This window comes from Cajanus cajan, chromosome 6, assembly GCF_000230855.2.
Source record: "Cajanus cajan strain Asha chromosome 6, NIPB_CcT2T_4, whole genome shotgun sequence".
Taxonomy (NCBI): domain Eukaryota; kingdom Viridiplantae; phylum Streptophyta; class Magnoliopsida; order Fabales; family Fabaceae; genus Cajanus; species Cajanus cajan.
The window spans coordinates 41170186-41194137 of record NC_138522.1 but is presented as its reverse complement, the minus strand read 5'-3'; the positions used below and the strand labels follow the sequence as shown (position 1 = coordinate 41194137).

At 35.0% G+C, this 23952-nt stretch overlaps 2 protein-coding genes across 2 annotated transcripts; one reads left to right on the top strand and one right to left on the bottom strand.

Annotated features, from left to right (window-relative positions):
* Positions 1 to 2270: 2270 nt before the first annotated feature.
* On the bottom strand, positions 2271 to 4244 carry LOC109803776 (uncharacterized). The gene has a single exon (XM_020365448.2). It carries the CDS (start codon positions 4242 to 4244, stop codon positions 2271 to 2273), a length of 1974 nt encoding a protein of 657 aa, XP_020221037.2.
* Positions 4245 to 16234: 11990 nt separating this feature from the next.
* Positions 16235 to 19222, top strand: LOC114915868 (uncharacterized). Its single transcript, XM_029271237.2, has 2 exons — positions 16235 to 16751; positions 17929 to 19222. The coding sequence occupies exon 2, from the start codon at positions 18003 to 18005 to the stop codon at positions 18897 to 18899; it is 897 nt and encodes a 298-aa protein (XP_029127070.1). The 5' UTR covers positions 16235 to 16751; positions 17929 to 18002; the 3' UTR covers positions 18900 to 19222.
* The last annotated feature ends 4730 nt before the right edge of the window (positions 19223 to 23952 follow it).

Here is a 23952-nt window from a genome sequence, read left to right as displayed (position 1 = left end):
TTTGACATCCATCACATTTCTGAACCCAGTTGACGCAATCATTCCTCAGACTCGGCAGAAGTAGCCTGCCCTCGCCACTTTGTACACCAATGCTCGTCCTCCAATGTGACTCCCACACATTCCACCATGTATCTCGTCCATCACCCGTTGTGCTTGCGACATAGTCAAACACCTTAACAGGGGAGAGTTGAAACCTCTTCGATACAATCTTTCGTTGATGACCACGAACCTGGCCGACTCCCTCTGTATCAGCGAAGCCTCTCTCTTGTCCTCTGGCACTTCCCCCCGAGTTAGGTATGCAATGTACGGTCCCATCCACGAATCGAGATCTTCTTGGACGAAAAGAACACTCCCCTGAGGCTCATTAATACTGGGCTGTGCTAAGGTTTCTTGGATGACCGATCGAGTGGCTCCCGGCTTCTTTGTGCTAGCCAGCTTGGAAAGGAGATCGGCCTCGAGTTCTGCTCTCGCGGAACGTGGTTAAGCGTGAACTCTCGGAAATTCTCCGATAGAAACTTAACTTTTTCCAAGTACTTAGCCAGTTGAGGGTCCTTCGCTTGGAAAGTGCCTACTACTTGTCCCGTGATCAATTGAGAGTCGCTTCGTGCTGACAAACTTGTCGCCCCCATTTCCTTTGCCAATGCCATGCCAGCCAACAATGCCTCATACTCGGCCTGATTGTTGCTTGCTCAGAATTCAAAGCGCAACGACTGCTCCAACAAAATTCCTCACGGTCCTTCCAAGATGATCCCTGCTCCACTTCCCCCAAGATTCGATGCTCCATCTACTGACAAGATCCACTGCATTCCTCCGACCTCTCCCTCATCGGCGGGTGCGGTCAGCTCCATCACAAAGTCGGCTAGTGCTTGAGCTTTGATTGCTCCTCTCGGCTCATATTTAATTGAATGCTCTGATAGTTCTATAGACCACTTCATCATTCTTCCCGCAAGGTCTGGCTTCTATAACACCTGTCTAATCGGATGGTTTGTACGAACAATCACTTCATAGCTCTGGAAGTAGTGCCTTAGCTTCCGCGCAGTCACTAATATTGCAAGGGCCAATTTCTCAATCTTTTGATACCTCGTTTCTGCTCCTTGTAGGACTCGACTCACGAAGTATACCGGTGCCTGGGTGCCTTCCTGCTCTTGGACCAACACTGCGCTGACTGCTCGGTCGGATGCCGATATGTAAACCAACAGGGGAAGGTTCAATTTCGGCTTCGTCAGTATCGGCGGCGATGCTAGCGACTTCTTGAGTTCTATGAAAGCTTCCTCACACTCGTTTGCCCAGACGAATCGGTCGTTCTTCTTCAAGCATTGGAAAAGCGGCAACGCCTTGTCGGCTGACTTGGAAAGGAAACGTGATAAGGAAGCCATCCTTCCCATGAGCTGCTGCACCTCCTTTACCGTGGAAGGACTCCTCATGTTAATGATCGCCGAGCATTTGTCAGGATTTGCCTCGATGCCGCGATGAGTTAGCAAAAAACCCAGGAATTTTCCCGCTTGGACTCCAAAGGAACATTTCTCGGAGTTCAACTTGAGCTGGTATTTTCCTATGGTATCGAACAATTCCCTCAGGTCGTCAATATGCTAATCCAAACTCATTGACTTTACTACCATGTCGTCCACGTAGGCCTCCACATTCCTACCCAACTGATCCACCAACACCTTGTCCATCAAACGTTGATACGTTGCCCCTGCATTTTTCAATCCAAAAGGCATTACCTTGTAGCAATAGTTGGCCTGGTCAGCAATGAACGCAGTTTTATCCTGGTCGGCTGGGTGCATTCGGATCTGATTGTAACCTGAATACGCATCCATAAAACTTAGCAACTCGTACCCCGATGCACCATCGACAAGGCAGTCTATATTCGGTAGAGGGTATGAATCCTTCGGGCACGCCTTATTTAGATCGGTGAAATCTGTGCACATTCTCCATTTCTCGCTGCTTTTTCGTACCATCACAACATTTGCAAGCCAAGTCGGGTATTGTATTTCTCGGACGAATCCTGTTGTTAGCAACTTGTCGGTTTCTTCAGCAATGGCTTTGCGCTTGTCCTCACCAAACTTCCTCCTCTTTTGGATGACAGGCTTTGCACGTGGATCGATGGCTAGCTTGTGGCACATGAAATCGGGGTCCACTCCTGGCATATCTTTGACGTGCCACGCAAATGCTGACATGTTCGCTTTTAACACCTCAACCAATTTCTCGGAATCCTCCTAACTGAGGGATGTACCGACCTTCACCTTCTTTCCCTCCGTCAACGTCACCTACTTAATGTCTTCCGTAGGGGCTGGTCGGCGATCAAAATGGCTCACTCTGGGGTCTAGGTCGATGGAGTGGACCTCCTGCTCCACCTGCGCCGTATACAGTCGTCTTCGCACCTTCAAACTGTCGCCATAGCATTTCCGGGCCACCTCCTGGTCCACTCGGAGAGTGCCCACAGTACCGTTTGGCAACGGATACTTCACCTTCAGATGGGAAGTAGACACCACCGCTCCTAGCTTGTTCAGGGTCGGCCTGCCAATCAGTATACTATAGGATGACTGCGCGTTGACTACCAGATACCGAACAACCACCGTCTTCATCTGAGCGCCCTGGCCAAAAGTTGTTTCCAGATCGGTATATCCCCTTGCGATGACCTGGTCTCCTGCAAAACCCACTAAAGTTCCTGCATAAGGGATTAGTCGGTCGTTAGGTATCTTCATCCCCTCAAAAGTTTCCCAAAATAAAATGTCAGCGGAACTTCCCTGGTCAATCAATACACGCTTCACGTTGTATCCCATGACGATCGCCGACACGACGACAGGGTCGTCCTCATGAGGGGCCACTCCCTCATAATCTGAGTCCGAGAACGAAATCACCGGCTGAGTAGGTCGCCTGAACTCCGATAATGTGAGCACTGACCGAGTGTACCTTTTTCGTGCAGCAGAGGTAATTCCCCCGCCCGCGAAGCCCCCTGCTACGGTGTTGAAATCCCCATGGATTGGTTGCTGATGGGCTTCCGACGGTTTTGCTGGCACGTCTCTGGGGGGAGTTCTCTCTCTACGCCTATCCCTCCCGGTGTCATCTTGCGTACGCCTGGGTCGCCTATCCGTCGAGCTTCCCTCCTGCTTTTTCGCCACAAACTCCTTCAGTCGTCCCTCCTTGATCAACTGCTCGATCTGCCTTCCCAGAACGAAACAATTTTCAGTTGAGTGCCCGTGAGTCCCGTGGAACTCACACCACGCAGTTTTGAAAGGGCCCAACTGACGCTCCGTCGCCGCTGGGAACTCAAACAGCGACGCACTATTAACGTCGTGGAGTATCTGTCTCCTGGGAACAGTGAGTGGAGTGAACTTCTCTTCTTCATCGCCACGCATCCACTCGCCTCTTGACCGACCACCATGATCGTCCTGTCGATAATTTCCCTCCTTCGCACCGTACCGATCGCGCCGCTTACTCCAGTCTGACCGAGGTCGAAGATGTTTGTTTCCCTCTTTATTGCTGCCCCCTGCTTCTCGGTTCTCAGCCGCCCTTTTAACAATCTGGTTTTCTTCCGTCTTGATGTGGCTCAAAGCAAAAGCCCTTACCTCCGACATCGTTTGACAGTTCGCTCTTTCGAGTGCAATGTCGAAAGCCCCAGACCTTAAACCTTTCTGGAATGCGATAACTGCCATCTTCTCGTCCAATGATGTTATCCTCAAGGCGACCTCATTAAATCTTTGCAGGAAATCTTTCAGAGATTCCTCGCGTTGCTGCTTGAGGTCGAACAAATCCGATGTGATCGGAGGCTTCTTTTTGTTAGCAGCGAATTGCGCCATGAAGAGCCGGCTGAAAACATCAAAATCGGTGATCGCCCGATCCGGGAGACCGCTAAACCAGTCGAGCGCCGCCTTCTTGAGAGTGCCCATGAACAACTTGCAACGGACTTCCATGCTCCCTCCACAGATTAACATTTGAGCCCGGAAGTCCGTCAAGTGCTGACTGGGATCTTGCGTTCCATCGAAAGGCTCGATCTGCGGTATCCGATGATCCCCAGGGATCGTCTCGGCCTCTATGGCCTCCGAGAATGGTCGAAAGTCCCTAGGGACCTCCAGCATGACGTCCTCCTCAACAGTCCTAGTACTGGCCGCTACTCTGGCCTGCAGCTCGTCGGCTCTTCTCCTTATCTCCTCATTCTCGCGTTGAATGGCCTCCTCTCTCTCCCTGGATCGTGCATTGTCCTCCCTTAAGCCATTGATCATGGCCATCATCTCCTCCATGGTAGGGGGTTGCGAGTTGTTGTTGTTGTTGCCGCCTCTCGCCATGGTAAAGTGTAGGTTTTTTCGTAAGACTTGGGGCGTAGGAAGAGTTTCACCGTAGCCCCACGGTGGGCGCCAAAATGTTCCGGCCAAAGGGTGGACTAGGGTTTTTTCCTAGATCGTACCTTAGAGCTAGAGCATTCAAGAGTGTAATCTGCCGCCTCAACTCTAGGGTTTTAAGTTTTATAGCATGTCGTTTGTGGGCCTCTTGGGCCCCGATGATAGCGGAATTTTCCTAACCGTTATTATCTCGAGGGCGCGGGAACAAAGGGAACAACTACCAACGGTTCCCGACCGATCGGGTCCATGCCGAGGGCCCAGTCGGGCTCTGATGGATTGGGTCTACGTTCGAAGACCGGTCGGGTCTCTACCGGGTGACCCTCTCAGCCCTTGTGAACGATAGAGGGGTCGAGTTCCCCAGGTCCAGTCGGGTACCGACCGACTAGGCCTATACTGAGCCCGGGAAGAATTACTCCTTATGGGGTTTGTTCGTTCTTCCGCCGACCAGGGAGGCGGGTCGGAACTCGGCCCGGACGGTACACTTGCCTTCCAGCCTTGAGCCTGTAAGGCGAAGAGGCTTGTGGTCGGATAGTCAAGTCGGATATTTTCCGAATAGGAAGTCTAGTCGGATTCTCGCCCGAACGGTACACTTGCCTTCCAGCCTTGAGCCTGTAAGGCGAAGAGGCTTGTGGTCGGATAGTCAAGTCGGATATTTTCCGAATAGGAAGTCTAGTCGGATTCTCGCCCGGACGGTACAAGAGCAATAAGTGCTTTTATATTGGATGATAACGTACGTCTTTTATGTCCCATCACCTGTGTATTTATAGTGACATGTTTGGGCCTGGTGGGCCTTTTGTATTGGGAGATGGGTAATGATCTTAATTAACGTTAATCTCTGTTGATTAGAACTAACAAACGTTGCTTATTGGGTACCTTAATTTACCTTGCTAATAACATGAATTGTCCTTCTGAAGTGTCCTCGGCCAGGTTCAAGGCCTAAGGGGTATTCGGCCAAAATCAGAGTCGAAAGGGTGTTCGGCCAAAACCAAAGCCGAAGAGGTCTTCGGTTGGGCCTACGACCGAGGTACCTGGCTGTTCCTTCCTTCGGTCAAGCTTGAAGCTGAAAAGATATTCAGCCTAGCCAAGAGCCGAATGGGTGCTCGGCCCAGCCTAGAGCCGAATGGGTGTTCGGCCCAGCCTAGAGTCGAATGGGTGTTCGGCCCAGCCTAGAACCGAATGGGTGTTCGTCCTTGCCCAAAGCTGAGTGGGTGTTCATTCATCTTCACTTGTCGAGGTGAGCCTTGGGCTACTCCTTTGGTGTATTCGGCCAAGTCCCAAACCGAAGGGGTGTCATTATGTGTGCTTTGTCGGTTCGGGCAGCCTATTCGGCCTATATTCTGACCGAGAGGGTGTATACTATTACAACTAACATGAGTCAGATATATATACTTTTAATGATATATTTGGAAGAAAAAAAATAAAAAATAAAGAAAAAAGCGAGTATATAGGAGTGTAAATGATATATTACCAGCCTTTTATATAAATTAGTTGGAATAAATAAATTCTATTTAATATTCCCAATGACTTAACTGTGTGATTTACTAACAATCCTAAATGATTTATTAGATGGAAAAAGTAAAAGAAAGAAAATGGAAAAGGAAGAAAAAATATTTAGTTGGTTAAGTTATTTAAATTGAGGAAATAATTAATAAGAAAAAATGTAGCTTTATTTTTTTCTTCACTCGTTCATTTCTATGGGAAAGTGAATGGATCAAAGAAAATGACCTTTAATAAATGTTTATTGGCCAAATTTAAGTATTAAATTTATTTAGACATTTATTTTTTTCACAAATTTATCAAGACTTAAATTCTTTTTTGTTTACTTTTATAATATATGCTTAATTGCGTTTTTATCCTCAAGTATTAAAATTGTGCAATTTTGATTACTAAAGTTTTAATTGAGTAATTTAAAAAATTGTAATTGTGCCATTTTGGTCCTTTAATTTTTAATTGAATAATTTTAGTCCCTCAAATATCATAATTGTGCGATTTTAGTCTTTTCCATTAAAAATTTAATAATTTTAATATAAATATATATACAATATTTTAAAATTATACAATTATTTGTCTATTCAAGTTAACACATATTATAATTTTCTTCAATGTATTAAATGATATATATTTATTATTATTAATAAATAAATAAAATTTATATATTATTATTTTTATAATATTACTGATAAATTAATATTAATAATGTTATTAGTATATTTATAGATAATAAATTATATTTATCAGGAATATTATTAATATCAAATTACTAATTTATTTATAAATATACTAATAATATTATTAGTATATTTATATATAATAAATTATATTTATCAGTAATATTATTAATATCAAATTATTAATTTATCTATAAATATACTAATAATACTATTGATATTAATTTATCAATAATATTATAAAAATAATAATATATAAATTTTATTTATTTATTAATAATAAATATATATTATTTGATACATTGAAGAAAATTATAATATACAAATAATTGTATAATTTTAAAATATTATATATATATATATTAAAATTATTAAATTTTTAATAAAAGAGACTAAAATCGCACAATTATGATATTTGAGAGACTAAAATTGTTTAATTAAAAATTGAAGCACCGAAATCGCACAATTATAATCCTTAAGGACTAAAATTATCCAATTAAAATTTTGGGGATCAAAATTGTACAATTGCAATACTTGAGAGATATCAAAAATGTAATTAAACCTATAATATACTTATTTTTTTATAAAAAAAATTGTCAAAATTAATTTTTTCTATAAATTTTGTTTTGCAATTTGAGTCCTGGTATTAATTTTGTATTTTATAGAAACATATCTATTTCATGTCCCAAATAATCTGTAGTTAAGATACATGGTGGGATAAATCTAATTAAAATTTTAAGACCAATTATAGATTTTGAGGCTTTAACTAGGTTGTGAGTCACAGAATTTGCTAGCTAAGATGTGAAGTTTACTACAGAATTTGGTACATTAAGTAAGAGAACCCTACATCTGTTGATAATATTTCCATATTATATATGAGACATCAACCTGAGGCTTACTGATGCTACAAACAACTCTCTGGTAGACAAGCTCAAAAACAACATTATCAATCCCAAGTTCTTACACCCATTCCTACTTCACACTCATGCAAGAGGGGAAGACCTGATATATTCTTCAGTCTAGCCATCCTAAAAGAGCCCACATCCACATGGTCCCGTATACACAGTCCGATTCCAAAGGAATTCCAAATATTGTGGCATCTATGTTGCATTTCAAGGTTCCAATGGTAAATGGCTGCCAGCATACATTCTGATTGACACGACTACCTAGGCGGCTATGATCCGCATAATGTCGCACCTGGGCCCAAGCTGAGAGACTCGCTCTCCCTCTGAATTATCCGTAGGTGTTCCGTACAGCTTCATTCCATAGTTTCTTGTTCCCACTCGCCCACATGCTCCAGATCATCATGGAGAATTCCGCAACCTACTTTGCCTCACAAGTATGGGTGACATAGAAAACTAGCTCCTTCAAGCCTTTTAATCTTGTCATGGTAGAAGTGACTTGATTCCCCGTATGGTTTGATGACCAGGAGTTAGAATCGTGGATTTGGGCCCAATTCGATTGACCGATTCCATAAAGTTAGATTTGGCCTTAAAAAATATATCTAAATAAAATTAGATATTTTGGTTTAGTTAACTAAGTTTAACAGGTTAAATAAATTCAAGTCACACTGACTCATTTAACTAATAAGTAAAATGATTTGAACTATTATCAATCTTTAAATATGTAATGTATTATAAAATAATATAATAAAATAAAATAATAGTAATAATCTTTCAATCTTTTATGATCATTTACAAAGTTGTAGTTATAAGTCTAGAGTTACAGTTAGTCGTTATTAGGGTCATGCTGACATTTGATGAGTTCTAAAAAAAATGATAAATACGAACCTTTATATATATTTTTATAATCATGTTATTAGTGTGAAATATACATCAACTTCATCGATAATAAATAGTATTAGATAACCTAATCAGTTATCTTAAAACCTTACTTAAGAGGACTTATTATAGTACTACTCAAACTAATAATGACTTGTTGGTATGAGTCTTTATACATAAATAATTTAAAATATAAACATTGATCACATAAAATTAGATGCAAGATTTAATTAAAAATGACATGTTTTATTGTATTAAACAAATAACATAATGAATTATCAAATCTTAAAAAGATGTACTATATTTTTATTTAATTTACTTATGCTATCGTTTATAATTATAAGGTGTTATATAAATAATTTTGAGTAACAAAAGTGATGCATTTCCAAATTAGATAATCATATAATAGAACAAAATTTTTAAAGGAATAAACTCAAACTTAAAAAATTCTATAGTGAGCAAACATATATTTTACTCTTTTATGAATATTATACATAAAAAAGCTAATAAGATAATTAATTTATAATCATATCATAATTTTATACCCTAGAAATAAAAATATAGGTACATAAGTAATAATTTTATGGCTAAAAAATATATTTTTAGTTTTTGTAAAGTGAGAAAATTTTGACTATAGACCAAGTTACACTAGAAAATAGCAGTCATAAAAAAATATAGATCACGTCAACCTAACTTAAAATATCATTTGGTCGTATAGATCCGGTTGGGTCAAACTGACCCAACCTATTTGATACCTTTACCATCAGTTCAAAGCAATAGAGCATCCAACGAAAAGGTGCTGAGAGTAACATCTATCACGACTCCATTTTTGAACTTGTTGATCTTCTTTGTCAAGGTTCACCACAAGAGTATTATATATATATATATATATATATATATATATATCACTTTGATTAGCCAAATCGAACATGGTCTTGAGAAGATCTGGTTCCAACAACCATTATCTCTATTGATGAGATCAACTACCTTTAACTCCAACAATTCAAGGGGTTTCTCCGAAGTGACAAAACCTTTATTCCCTATATTCCTTGGCCACAAATCATACCAGACTAAAATTTTATGACCCTTCCCTACTTTTTACTAGAACCCCTTCTCTAACCAATGGTTGTGCATTATACATATTTCTCCAAGTGAAGCTTGGATTATGACCCAAAGAAGATGACAAAAAATCTCCATTTGGGTAGTATCTAGCCTTATAAATCTGACTAATCAGAGACTTGTGATCATTCACTAAGCACCAAATTTTCTTACCAAGCATAGCTAAGTTGAAAGAGTGTAAATCTCTAAACCCCATACTCTTATATTCCTTCTTCATGGTCAATTTGTCCTATCTTAACTAATTGATCCCTTTACTTTTACTTGACCTCTAGCCCCACCAATAGAATTTCATCATCCTCTCCAACTCTTCCCCCGACGATTAAGGTATAAGGAAGACACTAAGAACATAAGCGGGAATGGCTTCTAGAACTGTTTTCACCATCGCCTCCCTACCAGCCTTAGATAAAGTTCTATTGTTCCAGGATTGGATCTTCCACAACATATGTTCCTTGATGAAGTCGAATACATGTACATCCCTTTTGTTACGTCCAATAAGGGATAAGAGCCCCAAATATTTGTTAGGTTTCTCACAATTTCACACCCTTAGAATCCTCATCTGATAGACTATGGCCCAGGTCAAGGAATCCAAGAGGTGATACCTTAAAAGAACCAAGAGGAATGGGATGATCTTAAAGACCTTTTTCATATATTTTGTACATAGTCTTTTGTATAGGTTATTTTTGCCTTTGTATTTGTGAGGCACTTTACTTGCTTTTTCTAGTGTTTGTATATTGATTTTAAGGTGGGCTACTTGGAGAGTTTAACTCCATTTAACCTCCCTAGTTGATACTTTCATTTTGTATTTTTTCAGTAGGGAAAAGGGGGTGACATTTAGCAATGCTTGAGGGTGTGCTTAGAAATTGGGCCTGAGTTAGGCCTAGGCAAAATTTTGCATATTGGACTCATTTTGCTCCTAATTTTTTATAGATTTGATTTAGCTAGGTTTCATCATCATATGATGAACCTAACTAAACCAAATCAAAGATTAATTTTCAAATTAATTCATGGAGCATTTTGAACCATGGGCCGCCTAGCTCATTCTTTCTCTTTGGCCGAATTTCTTAAGTAAACCTTCTTGAGTTTTGAAGCTTGTCTTGCAAGCTTCTAAACTCAAGTAAGGTTAGCTTACCTTACCATGGTTCTTAAGTGAACCATGGTCAAGGATTAGTTTCTCCTACAAGCTAGCTAAACCGTGGGAGTTTAACTAACCCTACCATGGTTCCTAGTGAACCATGGTTAAGGTTAGCTTCTCCTACAAGCTACCTTCCCCTATATATTTGATTTTCCTACACTTGTACTCACTTTTGACATATATGAGAAATAAACTTCAGATTTCTCTTTCAAGAGTCTTCCTCAAAACCGAAGAGAACTTTCTCTCCTAAGTTCTCTCCAAAGGTTCTCCAACCTTCCTTGGTTCCTTAAGCTTCTACCCCAAGCTAAGGAGTAACCGAACCACTTCAAGGCTTCTCCTCCATTGAAGAACACTTCAAGGAGCTTCAAAGAGTCTTTGGAGTCATAACCTCAAAAGCATCTTCGGTCCTAAGCATGGAGCAAAGTGGAGGAACATCAATCTCCTCACCTAGTTCCATTATCATCATGGAACTATATAATGTATAAGGAATGTTTCTACTATAGTAAATTTCTTACTTGTCTAGGTTAATTGACTGACCTGACACAATCTAGCCTAAAATACTTGTTTGGCATAAGCTTAATATTAAGCAGAAAAAAAAGTGGATGAAGTTCATTAATAACTATGACTTTAAATTTAACAATGCCTTAAGAAGTAAGTCTTAACATGTATGATCCATTATGTTGTGTAGGATGCAGTTGATAAAGGAGTTTATATACTTTAACATAGATGTAAACCTTCAAGACCATATGTGAAGTTACATAGGATTGATGTTTGTTGTTACTTGAGGAGACTCATTAGAGAGGCCTGAAGCCTAGATCCTAACTTGAAAGTTTAGAGAAGCCACCTTGATTTATTTGAAGTTGATGATTAGATTATTCTCTCATGAGGAAGATTGGGTACCTCTAATTAAGGATAACGATTTAAAGAGTTAGATCTTAAGAGAAGCTAATAGAAGTATATTCTCTTAGTGTATAATATTAGTGCTACCAAGATGTAACAACACCTCAAAAAAATGTTTTGGTGGTCAAGCATAAAAAGGGATATAGTTTAATTTGTGTTTAAAAATGTTTGATAAGTGATGAAGTTAAGATAAAATACCAAAAACTTTCTTTTTTGTTACATGCATTTAAGATTCTTTAGTGAGAGTGAGAGAGTAGTGTGTATATAAACTTTTCCACGGTCCTATCTTTTACTCAAGTGAGATATGATGTCATTTGACTTATAATGAATATACTCACCAAATTTGTCCACTTTCTATCCATCAAAGTTAATTTCTCACTAAAGAAGTTAGTCAAATTGTATCTTTAAGAGATAACTAGATTACATTTAGATTTTAGAATACACTCCATCAAATAATATAAACTAAACTTAGCCTAAGCATTAGCTATCATATATACTTTGTTAGATTGTACGATAAAAATGACTATCTAAACTTTACAAGGCATACTTAGAGTTTGTGTTCTAGTAGATATATAATGGAAGTTAGGATAGGTATCAATTTATGATTGATTTGTCTATAATAACAGTTTTCACTCAAACACATGTATGACATCATACGATGCTTTTTATAGGCAAAAGTGTAAAATTGCTTTCTTGATGGTAGTTATGTGCTCAAACCACCTTTAGGGATAAAGTCAAAAATAATAATTGCACAACAATTAATAGGGAGGAGATCACGGAAATACCGAAAATTCAATAACGGAAAAAATAGCCCTTGGATGATTGATAGGAAATAAGTAATACATAGTAGATCCAAATTAGAACCTTCCAACCAAGGTATTGATGGGGGCTTGCAAATCCTAGTTCCAAGTTTGTAACATTAGCACATGTACAAAAAGAGGTCTCAATTATTGGTGGACCCCCCATTGCAAATGTTGTTGTTCCAAAAAAAAAAAAAAAAAAGGCATAATTTGTACAAAAAAAGGAGAAAAGGCATAATGCCCTTTGATGTTATTCTATAAAAGGTGTAAGACCCATGTGCGCAAAAGAATAAGCAATTTTGAATACTAAAGGTAGATCCCAAAAGGTTTAAGGGTAATGAGGGTAATTTGAAAGGTCAAATAATTTCTTTTTTTTTTTTGTTGTTGTTATAAAAGGGTAATTACACAATAGAGATGTAGGGGTAGGAATAATCCCTAAAATCCTGCCAAAGCAAGCCCCTACACTTTAGGGGTGGATCATTAAAAATAGTAACACAAATATCTCCATTATGGGTTACACCTGCCATACAATCTCTTATGGAGTTTGCTTCATGGACCACATGAATAATATTAACATTCCAAGACTTCAACAACAAATGACCATAATGGATCAAACTATAATAGGGGTGATCAATAAGAATTCATTTATTAAACAATGAAATTGCTTATGACGAATTAGACTCAATCCAAAGTTGTCTAAAACCCAAACTCCAAGCTTGCTCCAAAGTTGTAGTAATATATACCCCAAATCTTTGCAACCATAATGGTGTAAGAACACAACTTCTTGCAAAAATTCGATATCCATCTACCACTATCATTTCTAAGAACACTCTCCACAAGTTGCTTGAGTTCCTCCAACTCACACCGATCCATCAACATTAAATTTAGTCCAACCTAGAGGAGGAAATTGCCAAGATAACCCTAGAATCTCCACCCTTGGTTCTATTACAATCAATTTCTCAACAGTAGACCCTACCTTCAGGTAAGTGAACTTAGCCATTAACAACCACATGCTCATCTTGTCAAATCCATCGAGTAAAAATAATCCCATTCCTAGCATTCCAAATGGCCCAAAACAATATCTCAATTAGAGAGCTACAAGATGAGAATTTATAATTAATATTTTGAATAATCCTACTTGGCAAATTATAACTATAAAATCCACAAGGGTGGGTTGATAAGTCAAAAGCAAAGCCTCTCAAATGGGATGCACCAAGGTGCAATCCTGAAGGATATGACATTTTGTTTCAACATAAAGGGCAAAGATTATCCTTTGACAAGTTACAATTGTACCTCCAACTATTAGTTTATTTTAAGGCTATTATATAGAATTATTCCAAAAAAAATTTAATATCTAGTACAAGAGAAATGTCATGAACACATTCTTTAATATATTTTTCTCAAGTCTTAACACAATTATTTCTCTTATGAGTCCCACAAAATTTTGTAATTTTTGAATTTTCAAGCAATACAAGAAAGTATATTAAAAAATATATTAATAAATATATTTCTAGCATTTCTCACTACTATAATTTATGATGTAGATAATGTTAAGATATTGTAATGAATTTGGGTAGAGGCCAATCATATTTAGGCAATCAAGTTTGTCCAAATACTACAGTCAATTAGAAAAGGTGTACAGTCATGCACATCACTAAAAAATAATATGACCACAAATAGGAAAACAAATATTATTCTATATATGTAATAATGAAGTATTTTTATGATTATTATTATTTTCATAAAAACATTTCGAGAACTTTTAAATGTTACTACCAACTATAGTTATCAATATATTTTTTTTAATTCTCCCACCCTTTGCTAAGTTCATGAGTTCATATCTAGATTGTGTTTCTTTAAAAAAAAAAAAAGTTAAAAATTACTTTTATTTCGAATATATCGTTTTCAAAAATGTTTTTTCAATTTAAAAAACATTTTTAATTATTTTGAGTATCTGTTTTGATTTTCTTTTAAAGATGTAATCATACTATTACCTTGTTAAAATTAATGTATTTTCTTGTCATTATAATTAAATAAAAAAGACTCCATTTTATAAAATCCCCAAAATTTAAAATACTTTTATACACTTTTAAAATATTTTAAAATAAAACCAAACAAACATAATCTTAATTTTTTATTAAAGTCGGAATTTCACTTATATCTCCCTATTGTTGTTTTTACATGAATTTGATCTTTCCATTTTTCCTACAAATTTGTTTACCACATATTGTTTTAATTATGCAAATTTAGTCCATCTGTTAACCTAACACTCAATATTTAATATGATTGCTAACGTGTTGGCAAGAAATAAAATGTTAAGTTAGTTCCCCCACGAATAGGTCAAAATTGTACTATTAAAATAATAAAAGGATGAAATTTGTGAAAAAAAAATAGCAAAACTTGCTAAATAATGTAATATACATTATTTAGAGTGTCATATTAATATAAATAGCGAAACTAATCAAAAATTTATTTTCATATATTTTTATTTTTATTTTTAAATATCATATTATTAAATATTACATTTATAAATAAGTATTAAAATTTAACAATTAGTAAATATTAATTTAATATAAAGATCAAAATCTTATATTTTTAAAATTAGAAGAACTTGGATAAAAAAATGAATGAGTGAAATTTATTCTAAATAAACTATTGCTAAACAAATTTGCAACATTCCTTTTCCGCTATAAGCCAAAATCTTTGTAATAACAAAAGGGAATTAGTAAAATATTACGCCAAAAACAATCCCATCGAAACCTTCTTATATATTTGGCTTATTTATTACAAATAATTAATTACTATTATTTTCACGAGTTATTATTACTTTGAACTTATCTTAAAAAAATTAGAAATAGAAATATCATTAGAGAAATAATAATAACACCTTTTTTTCATTAAAATTTATTAAGATTAATATGTGTTTCAAAATTTCTTCATAAAAAAAATATATATTAAAGAATATGTTAATATTTATTTTGGGTCCACAAGGTTTGAAATTGTGTATCGTTTTCAGCAATGAAGGCATCTTTGGTGCGGACTACTCCCATTGGGTATGAAGGAGCTGAAAGACTGAAACCATTTCTCAAACTTGAAACCATTTGACCAGAGTCAAACATCCAACCAAGAATTTTGACACCTAACGTATCAAACCATGGCTACCGACCAAGCACTGTCAAGCCCCTCTCACCCACTTTTAAATATTATCTAATCATTAAAGACGACGGTAACGCTTGCATTTCTTCTCTTGCACAATGTATGCACCAAACCCACCTTCAAGATTCATGCACATTCAGCAACAACAAGCGCTGAACCACATACTTTTCCATATTAAACGCTTCATCTTTTTAAACTTTCTAAGATAAAGAGATCAGTTAAATGTACATTTAAAAAAAGGAACTCCTTCCAGTTTTTTTTCTTCATTTATTATTTAACTTTTGTATGAAATTTTTCTTCAAAGTTTTCTTTGTGTCTGTTAACGTACGAAGATACAACTAGATTAAAGTTTAGATAAAATGCGGTTTAGATTCCTCAGAATTTAACTGAAATTAATTTTAATCTCTACATTTTAGAACTGTCAATTTTGGCTCGCCTGTTCCTAAGATAAATTTAGTCAAATTTTGACTTGACGAAACAAAATTCATTGCACTTGAAAAAAAATACATGAACCGAAGTCTTGTTCTTAAAATATAAGAATTAAAATCAACAAGATTTTAATACAAATGAATTTGGACGTATCACATTATGTAAATTTTCGAATTAATTCGAGTTTTGTAAGCATTAAAAATGTGATTGAGAAAAAAATCTGGGATTTAGATTTCTAGCTAAAAGAAATTAATGATAGAGAAAATTAGATGATATACCTGCACTAATAAAATTAAAACTAATTTTACCTAATAAAGCATTAAATGATAAAACACATTTTATCTTTAAATTGAAGTATTAATTAATTTTATTAGCATGTAATAAAATAGGAAGAAGCACACATAGAGCAGGAAAAAAAGAGTAACGTGTGAGGAGAGGTGTGAGTAAAGAAAAGAAGCCAGCTAGGGATACAAAAACCAACAAAATCTGTTGTTGGATATGCGAAAACTTGTTCATTGTTTCTTATCCTCTCAATCTTCTCAGATCTTATATGGTGCAGTGCACATCTTCATAACATAACGCATACTCTTGACGTACTAGCTATTCACCGAACGAGACATACCTCTTTCCAATACACTGCAAAAGACTTTCATATCCCTCTCTCAACAGCTTCTCACTCAAGCCAAAGAGGGGTATTCTAGGTAATTAACGCACCTATCTATGTAACACTGTAAACACGCTCCTTCTCTTATAAATACCGCACTTTAATTTCCCCCATACCAATTTTCCGTCTGCAATGCAATGCATTCCCATTGATCCCACAGTGACTTCTCGTTTTTCTTTCGTTTTATCTGTCTTTTTTAGGTGCATGGCAGAGAAAAATGAAGTCACGCGCCCTCGCTCACTCACTCTTCAGTCACAAAGTAAGAACTCTTCTCCTTTCATGTGTCTCTTTCAGATTGTACCGCTGCTCAATTCTGTATGTATGCGTTCAAATATAATTTTCAACATGATAATCCAAAAATTTCGATTCTGCATTTTTCTAATTTTTTTTTCTTTTTTAAACATGACTTTAGAGAGAGAGAAAGAGAAATTAACTTTGCATAATTTGAAACCTACATGCTCAATTTTTTATGAGATGATTCATTCTGGGATATGTTCTTGTACTTCTTAGTTAATCCCTTGTCATGATTCTTGCCTATTTTTAAACCCTGATTTTTTTTTTCACCTTTTTATTTTCTTTCCATTTTCACTCTACCAGTGGTAAAGAAAAGGCACAGGATCTTTATATGCACTTAGTCATAAAAAGCCATAAATTAGCCTCGATTTTCTCTCTTAAAGAGGCGAGATGTTTGGATTAATCCTTTGAACAATTCTCTTCTTATTTAAAGCCCCATTAAAGATAACATTTTCAATTTTAATTATAAGAACACCAGTCAGCCTCTTTATTTATTTATTTTTCTGATTTTCATGCTCAGGACACTAATTCTATTTTTTCTTTCAAATTTCGTTTTGCCTCGGCACCGAAAGCCTGTGTTGGGGAAAAAAATGAAAATACACACAACAACGGCGCTATTACATTTGCATATAGAAACAGAAAAACTAAAGAGGAATACATATGCATATATAACAAAAAATAATCACTGGCACACGCCACGTGTACTTCATTATAAAGCAACATATATAGATTACCATGATACTTAAGATAACCATAATGTCCTGTTTTATCTCCACACAATTCTTTCTATAGGTTCCATGCATTCATTACATTGACATCATCCAAAATATCTTAATTGACTTCCAGCTAGTGTTACGATTTTTTACATCCCACAATGTAAATGCTACTTTATTGATATTATATTTATATTTTTTTCATTGTCTACTAGCAGAGAAATTATAGGACTAATACAATTTTAATGGTTGAACTAATCTCTATAAGATTCTTATTCAAATTTTTTTTAATTTGATAACATTTAATTACACGATTAATGTGATATTTTTATACCACCGGATAATTTTTCCTATTAATGGAAACAATTTTCTGGGATATATCTATCCACAAGGCACGTTTATTTATTTATTCCATTTAATTTGTTTCAGGATAATTCGTGGCTCCCTCTAATGCTGGAACCAGCTGCTAGGGCATAAGAGGAAAAGGATAAAACTAAGCATCAATGATCAATCCTTTTGGACGAAAAAAGATATATATGGAGATGTTGAACAAATATTTATCCAACATAACTTCATCCTTTTATAGTTCCATAATGTCATGGAAACCCAAGCTAGCGTTCCCTTTGGACAAGGCCCCAAAACGACAGCGTACAGGCAAAGGCCAAGCAGGGCTCAAAACCCTACTTCCCTCAGAACAAAAACCACCCCCGAGAGTCGTACACCGCTGCGAAACAGTGGAAACCGCGAAGCCCAAACCATCGGCACCGCCGCCGCAACCGCTATCACCGTTGTGGCCACCGTACTCAGCGGCGTTCCCAAGCATGCTGGGCGACGTGATCGGAACGGAGAGCGGGGACTGCATGATCACCGATTTTGAGGAAGTGAGAGCTGAGCCTCGAAAGGCGAGGTGCAGAGCGAGAAGCAAAAGGAACCGAGAGTTTCCACCACCGTTAACGTTCCTGAGAGAAACGGGAGAAATGCCTTGGACTTTCAAAAGGGAATATGGCGGTGACGGAAGGTTAACCCTAACGGCGGAGAGACTCAGGCGTCACGAGTATTGCATTGAAGCGCGTCGAGAAGACGGGAGACTCGCCATGAGGTTAGCCTCGGAAGACGGTGACGGTGACGGAGGTTACTCCATCGATGACGAGGATTTTGAATTTAACCAAGCGTTTCAGTTTGAGCGTGTTGATGAAGAAGAACGTGGATCTGGGTTTGAGGAAGAGTTGGCCAAGGAAGCTTCGTTTTCTAATTTGGACTGTGAAGGTGGGCCTCCCGGGGATTTACGTTTGTGCGTCACATACGAATATGACGCTTCTGGGCTTCCATTTGGAGATCGTAATGCCTACTTGGGCCGGCCTGCTTCTGCCCCTCTAAGGCCCATGACCCCCGTCATGTGATTCTCAACTTTTCTTCTCTGGTCTAGTCTAGTGTAGCAAAATAAAACCAAATTTATCTAAACATAGAAATGAATCTCGACAGGGGGTGGACCAAATTGATGGTAGTCGCAGGTAGTGTTTTGCTCCTAAACTTTCGTGTGGACATATTCTAGACTCTAGAGCTGCTACATTTGTCCAAGTTTTATTTAAAGATACAAATCATTGTTTCGCGTTGGTTAGGGAATTAGGCACACCTTTTAGGTTAACCGAATGCGTTCTAAAATAATTCATACTAGTGTTAAAATTTAAAAGGAAAACTGATGATAGATAACCGATACACAACATCATGGTCATGAACATAAAACATAATATCATGAATAATACATTGAATTATTAAAGTTAAATTAAAATAATTTATTTATTTATAATATAAAAGTTGAGTTCCAGTCTTATATTGTTCCGTCAATTTAAATTTATCTAAAGTATTGACACTTCAATAAAAATATTTACATGTTATTCTACCGTGTCTTGACTTATGATATGACTTTTTTTTTTATGAATACACCTCCTTTATTAAGTACCTAATAATTTTATTAGTAATTATATATTATTAATAATTATTCTCTAAAAAAATTAATTACATTAGTTATAAATTAAGAGATAGAATTTATTTAAAATGTCAGCTATAGATAAATAGCAATTATCTATTATTAATTATTGTAACAATTCAGTAAGTTATTACGATGCTACTGTATAATGAAAGACTAAAGAAAATATATTTGAACTAAAGGTTATAATACAAGTAGTAATTAATTAGTATCAAATATATATATGTCATATACAAGATATAGTACTAGGTGTAAAATAAACCTAAGTGTCAGTCGGTATTTATACAAAATTCAATTGTATAAGAGTAGTCATCAACAAAATCTAGCCACTTCCAACGTGACTAGTCTTCAACTGCACAAGCCATTCCGTTAACATGTCTTGCTCTCATACCAATATTGATCATTACAATTCCAACCACAAGAAAAACATAGGATAAATTAGTGAAAAGAATTTAACATAATAGCTTATGAAAATACCATCTTATTAAAACAATTAAAATTAAAATATGATAACATCATCATCATAACAACTTAACATTTCACAACATATTCATCATATCAACATATATACATAGACATCATATCTAATGCGTTTTCACACATATCAACTATGAAGATCTCCTACATCTTAGGATGAGAAGTTTAAGTGACTTGACCCTACTGAATCACAACGACTGGTATAATACCAAAAATAACAACTAATATTGAGGCTTGAAACAACGACTAGCACAAGGCTAGAAACAATGGCTAGCATAAACTAGATTGATTTCTCAAGTTTCACCACTTAAATAAGAAAGTATAGTACTATGTCAAGATAAAACAATTTGGGTATGGGCTTATCATGGCATTAGTCTACATAGCCACCTATGAGATTATCCTACTGATTACCTCCAAATACCACAACCCTCCAATACTAGGTTAGAGATTAAGTCTTTGACCCGATGCTTTACTCAGTTAGTCACTTTATACATGTGTGTCTCAATCTTGCCCACACACGGATATCACATAGAATCTAGAGGAGACGGCTGAAAAACAACTACTCATTCAAAGGTCAACTTACCTACTAAAAGGTTTCAATCAAACTCTTGGAGCATCGCAACATATATCCACATAATAGGATATTAAGTTCGAAAATATCTTTAACTCCCCTCTAGTTTTTATGTATCGTGTAACTAAGATATGTATCTAACCCACATGCCTATAGCTTATCAAGTTCACAGCTTTATCAACTTTTAACATTCAACTTATCAACTTTACAACTTGGTAACTTAAACGACATAAACATCATACATCTTTACAATATTCACATCTTGAGTAAACAACATCAGAAATCAACTTAAGCAACTAAAACAACTTACAACTTTGCAACGTATTCAACTTACCACTCATCAACAAATATACTATCTTACTTACACAACTTGTTCATCATTCATCAATTACAAAACAACATTTAAGAACCAACTCTTCGTCATGTACCTTATTCACCATCAATCAATTGTAAAACCTTATTAAATAACAACTTCTAATCATTCAATTCACACCCAACACCACTCACTAGGCATCCGACATCACTAAGGTAGAGAGCTCCTTATCTCACGCATGCCTAGCGTCACACCACTTTTGCCCGACATAATCAAGGTAGAGAGTGCTCCACACTCCCATGCTTACTGTGGCAACATCCATGCTTGGTCTTGACCAGGTAGAGAGCTTTTTTCCTGACCCATGTTGGCGTCACACACTCTAGTGTCTGATGTGAATTCAGGCAAAGATAAGTCTCTCTCCTCACGTCCGACAACTTTCAACCCATGCCCAACGTGATTTCAACCCAAGATGAGTCTCTCCTCATGCCCAACATCACCAACCTTGCTCCTAGTGCAAGTGAGATAGAGACCTCTCTTTTAGAACCATGCCCGACGTCTTAGCACCTTGAAGGCACTTGACATCAAATTTTGCATTTGTGCATAACCCGATTTCACCCAATTTCCTAAAAATCAGCAACTTCCCACAACATGCAACACAATAACAACATTTATACCATATATACAACATAGTTTCATCATCTAATACAACATGCAACAATTAGAAATCAAGAATCACTCAATCTCTTCTACTTCCCTTCAAGCCCCAAAACCTTATCAACTTCATCATGTTTACCATCCAATCATCTTAACAACTCAAAAATTAACTCATATTCAACATTTCAACTCCACAACCTTCTTAAGAATTCAAATCATAACTTCCCTTACCTCTTAGAGAATCAATCTGCAAAAGGAGAAGGAAAAAAGATGACTTCGTGCTCTAACCGCTAGAGCTTTAACCTCAGTACTTGAATATTTGCTTCCTCTGAGTAGAGTCGGCTGAGAAAATGATAAGAAAGGAAGGTTCAATTGAAAATGAAGAAAGAAATAAAGAAGTAGTAATCCATTTTTTAACTCCTCTCTAGAGTCCTTGAAAATTTTTGAGTTGTGAGCTTCCTTTTAAAAAAAATTTCTTTTATACCTTTCTTGAGCCAGCTCTACTTATCTCTGATCCAACCTTTCAAAGATTAACTTGCTTTCAAGGTCTTCGGTCCTAGAACTCTTAATAACAACTATCAAATCGGATAATGAAATGAAAGTGTTATAATTATAAATGGAAATGAAAATAATATATGATAATTGATTGTATTGACAAATATATATTTATTAGTACTATATGTTTATTGATATTATTGTTGATTATTACCCATTAATAATTATCATAGATAATTTTATTTTTTAGATAAATACAAATAAATAAAAATATTAGTAACATTTTATTTAATATATTTAAAAATAATGTTAAAAAATTTATTGAAAATTTAAAAATTTTAAAATGAGAAATGTATAACTATAATAAGTTACAAAAATTTGTTTATCAAACACTCTAGAAAAATAATTAAAAGTGGGTTTAGTTTCCAATAATATCATCTATTATAATTTTTTCTACCTTGTATTTTTACCTTCATTTTTATTGGCTTGAATATGATAATCACACAAAAATAAGTAATTAAGTTTGAATTAAATAATTTCAATGAATTTATAATGAATGTTATATTATAAGAATTATATAATTATTGTCTCTTTAATTGAATTATTTGCAAATTGGCTTAGAAAGAAAAATCGCATAATTTCATAATGAGAATAATAATAATGTCTTCTCAATTATAATAATATATTTTTGAAAAATATTATAACATTTTTTGAATATTATAATCTTCATTATTTATATCTTTAATTTTATTTAACATCTTATAATTCAATGATATTCGAAATAGAATATAACTAAAATATGAAGAAGAAAAAATATAATTGTTTCAATTGTCCCATGAATCATATTAATAGCACAATGAAGTTGAAAAATTAAAATTACAACAAACAATCAATATTTTAATAACTTTTCCTAATTTATGATAAACACATATATATATAAACTATTATATTTAATAAATATAAAATAAATTGAAATAATAAATGCTCATAATTATATGGATATATATATATATATATATATATATATTAATTAGTATGGTTTTATTTTATAACAACTTTGTAACTTTTAATACTTTTCATGTAGAATTTGTGTTATGATTCTATCTTTATAATATTAATTTTATTTAGAAAAAAATATAAATAAAAATATATTTATTTTAAATTTAATATGATAAAATTATAATATATTTTAAAATAAATTAAAAATGAATCCTCGTTTTCTATAAAATTACTTAAAAATATATGAGATGGATAGGTAACGACAAAAAAGAAATTGGGTAGAGAAGGTTTTTTTGTTTTTGGAAAATGATGAAAGATGGGGATGTTTGGTGAAACGAGAAAATAAGAAGGGTCAACCCGGGGAGCCGAGACACGTGAGGTACGAAATATGTAGGCATACTCCTTTTTCATGCGTTCTATTTATTTATTTATTTTGTGTGATAGGAGGTTTAAAAACTCAAATTATCCCGTTAGATCAGCGACTAATAAGGAGAAGATGTGTTCTATTTAATAATTCATAATTTATATAAATTTTAATTATTAAATTATTAAATTATTTTTTTAATAAATAAATTAAGTTTATAATTTTTTAAAATTAAAATTATATAATATTTTATTACATAAATTTAAATTAATATATAAAATATTTTTATAATTATTTATTTATTTAATATTTTATTTTATTAATTTAAATAGATAAATATTTTATATGTTAATTTGTATGTATATAAGAAAAATTATATAATTATTACAATATAAATCATTTCTCGTAAACGTAAAGTATAATTTATTTCAAAATTTAATTTACAATCTACAAAATAAAATATTAAATTAGTATAAAATTTAAACTATAAATAATAAATATTGATTTTGTATTATAGGCGGAATAAAATAGTAGTTATTTAAATTTATCATAGATGGGCGGAGTGATGTGAACAGTGAACGTGCAGCCACGTG

What these genes read in the sequence shown, in the direction of transcription:
- LOC109803776 (XM_020365448.2), bottom strand. Translation starts at nt 4,244, where the DNA reads ATGGAGGAGATGATGGCCATGATCAATGGCTTAAGGGAGGACAATGCA.
- LOC114915868 (XM_029271237.2), top strand. Translation starts at nt 18,003, where the DNA reads ATGATCAATCCTTTTGGACGAAAAAAGATATATATGGAGATGTTGAAC.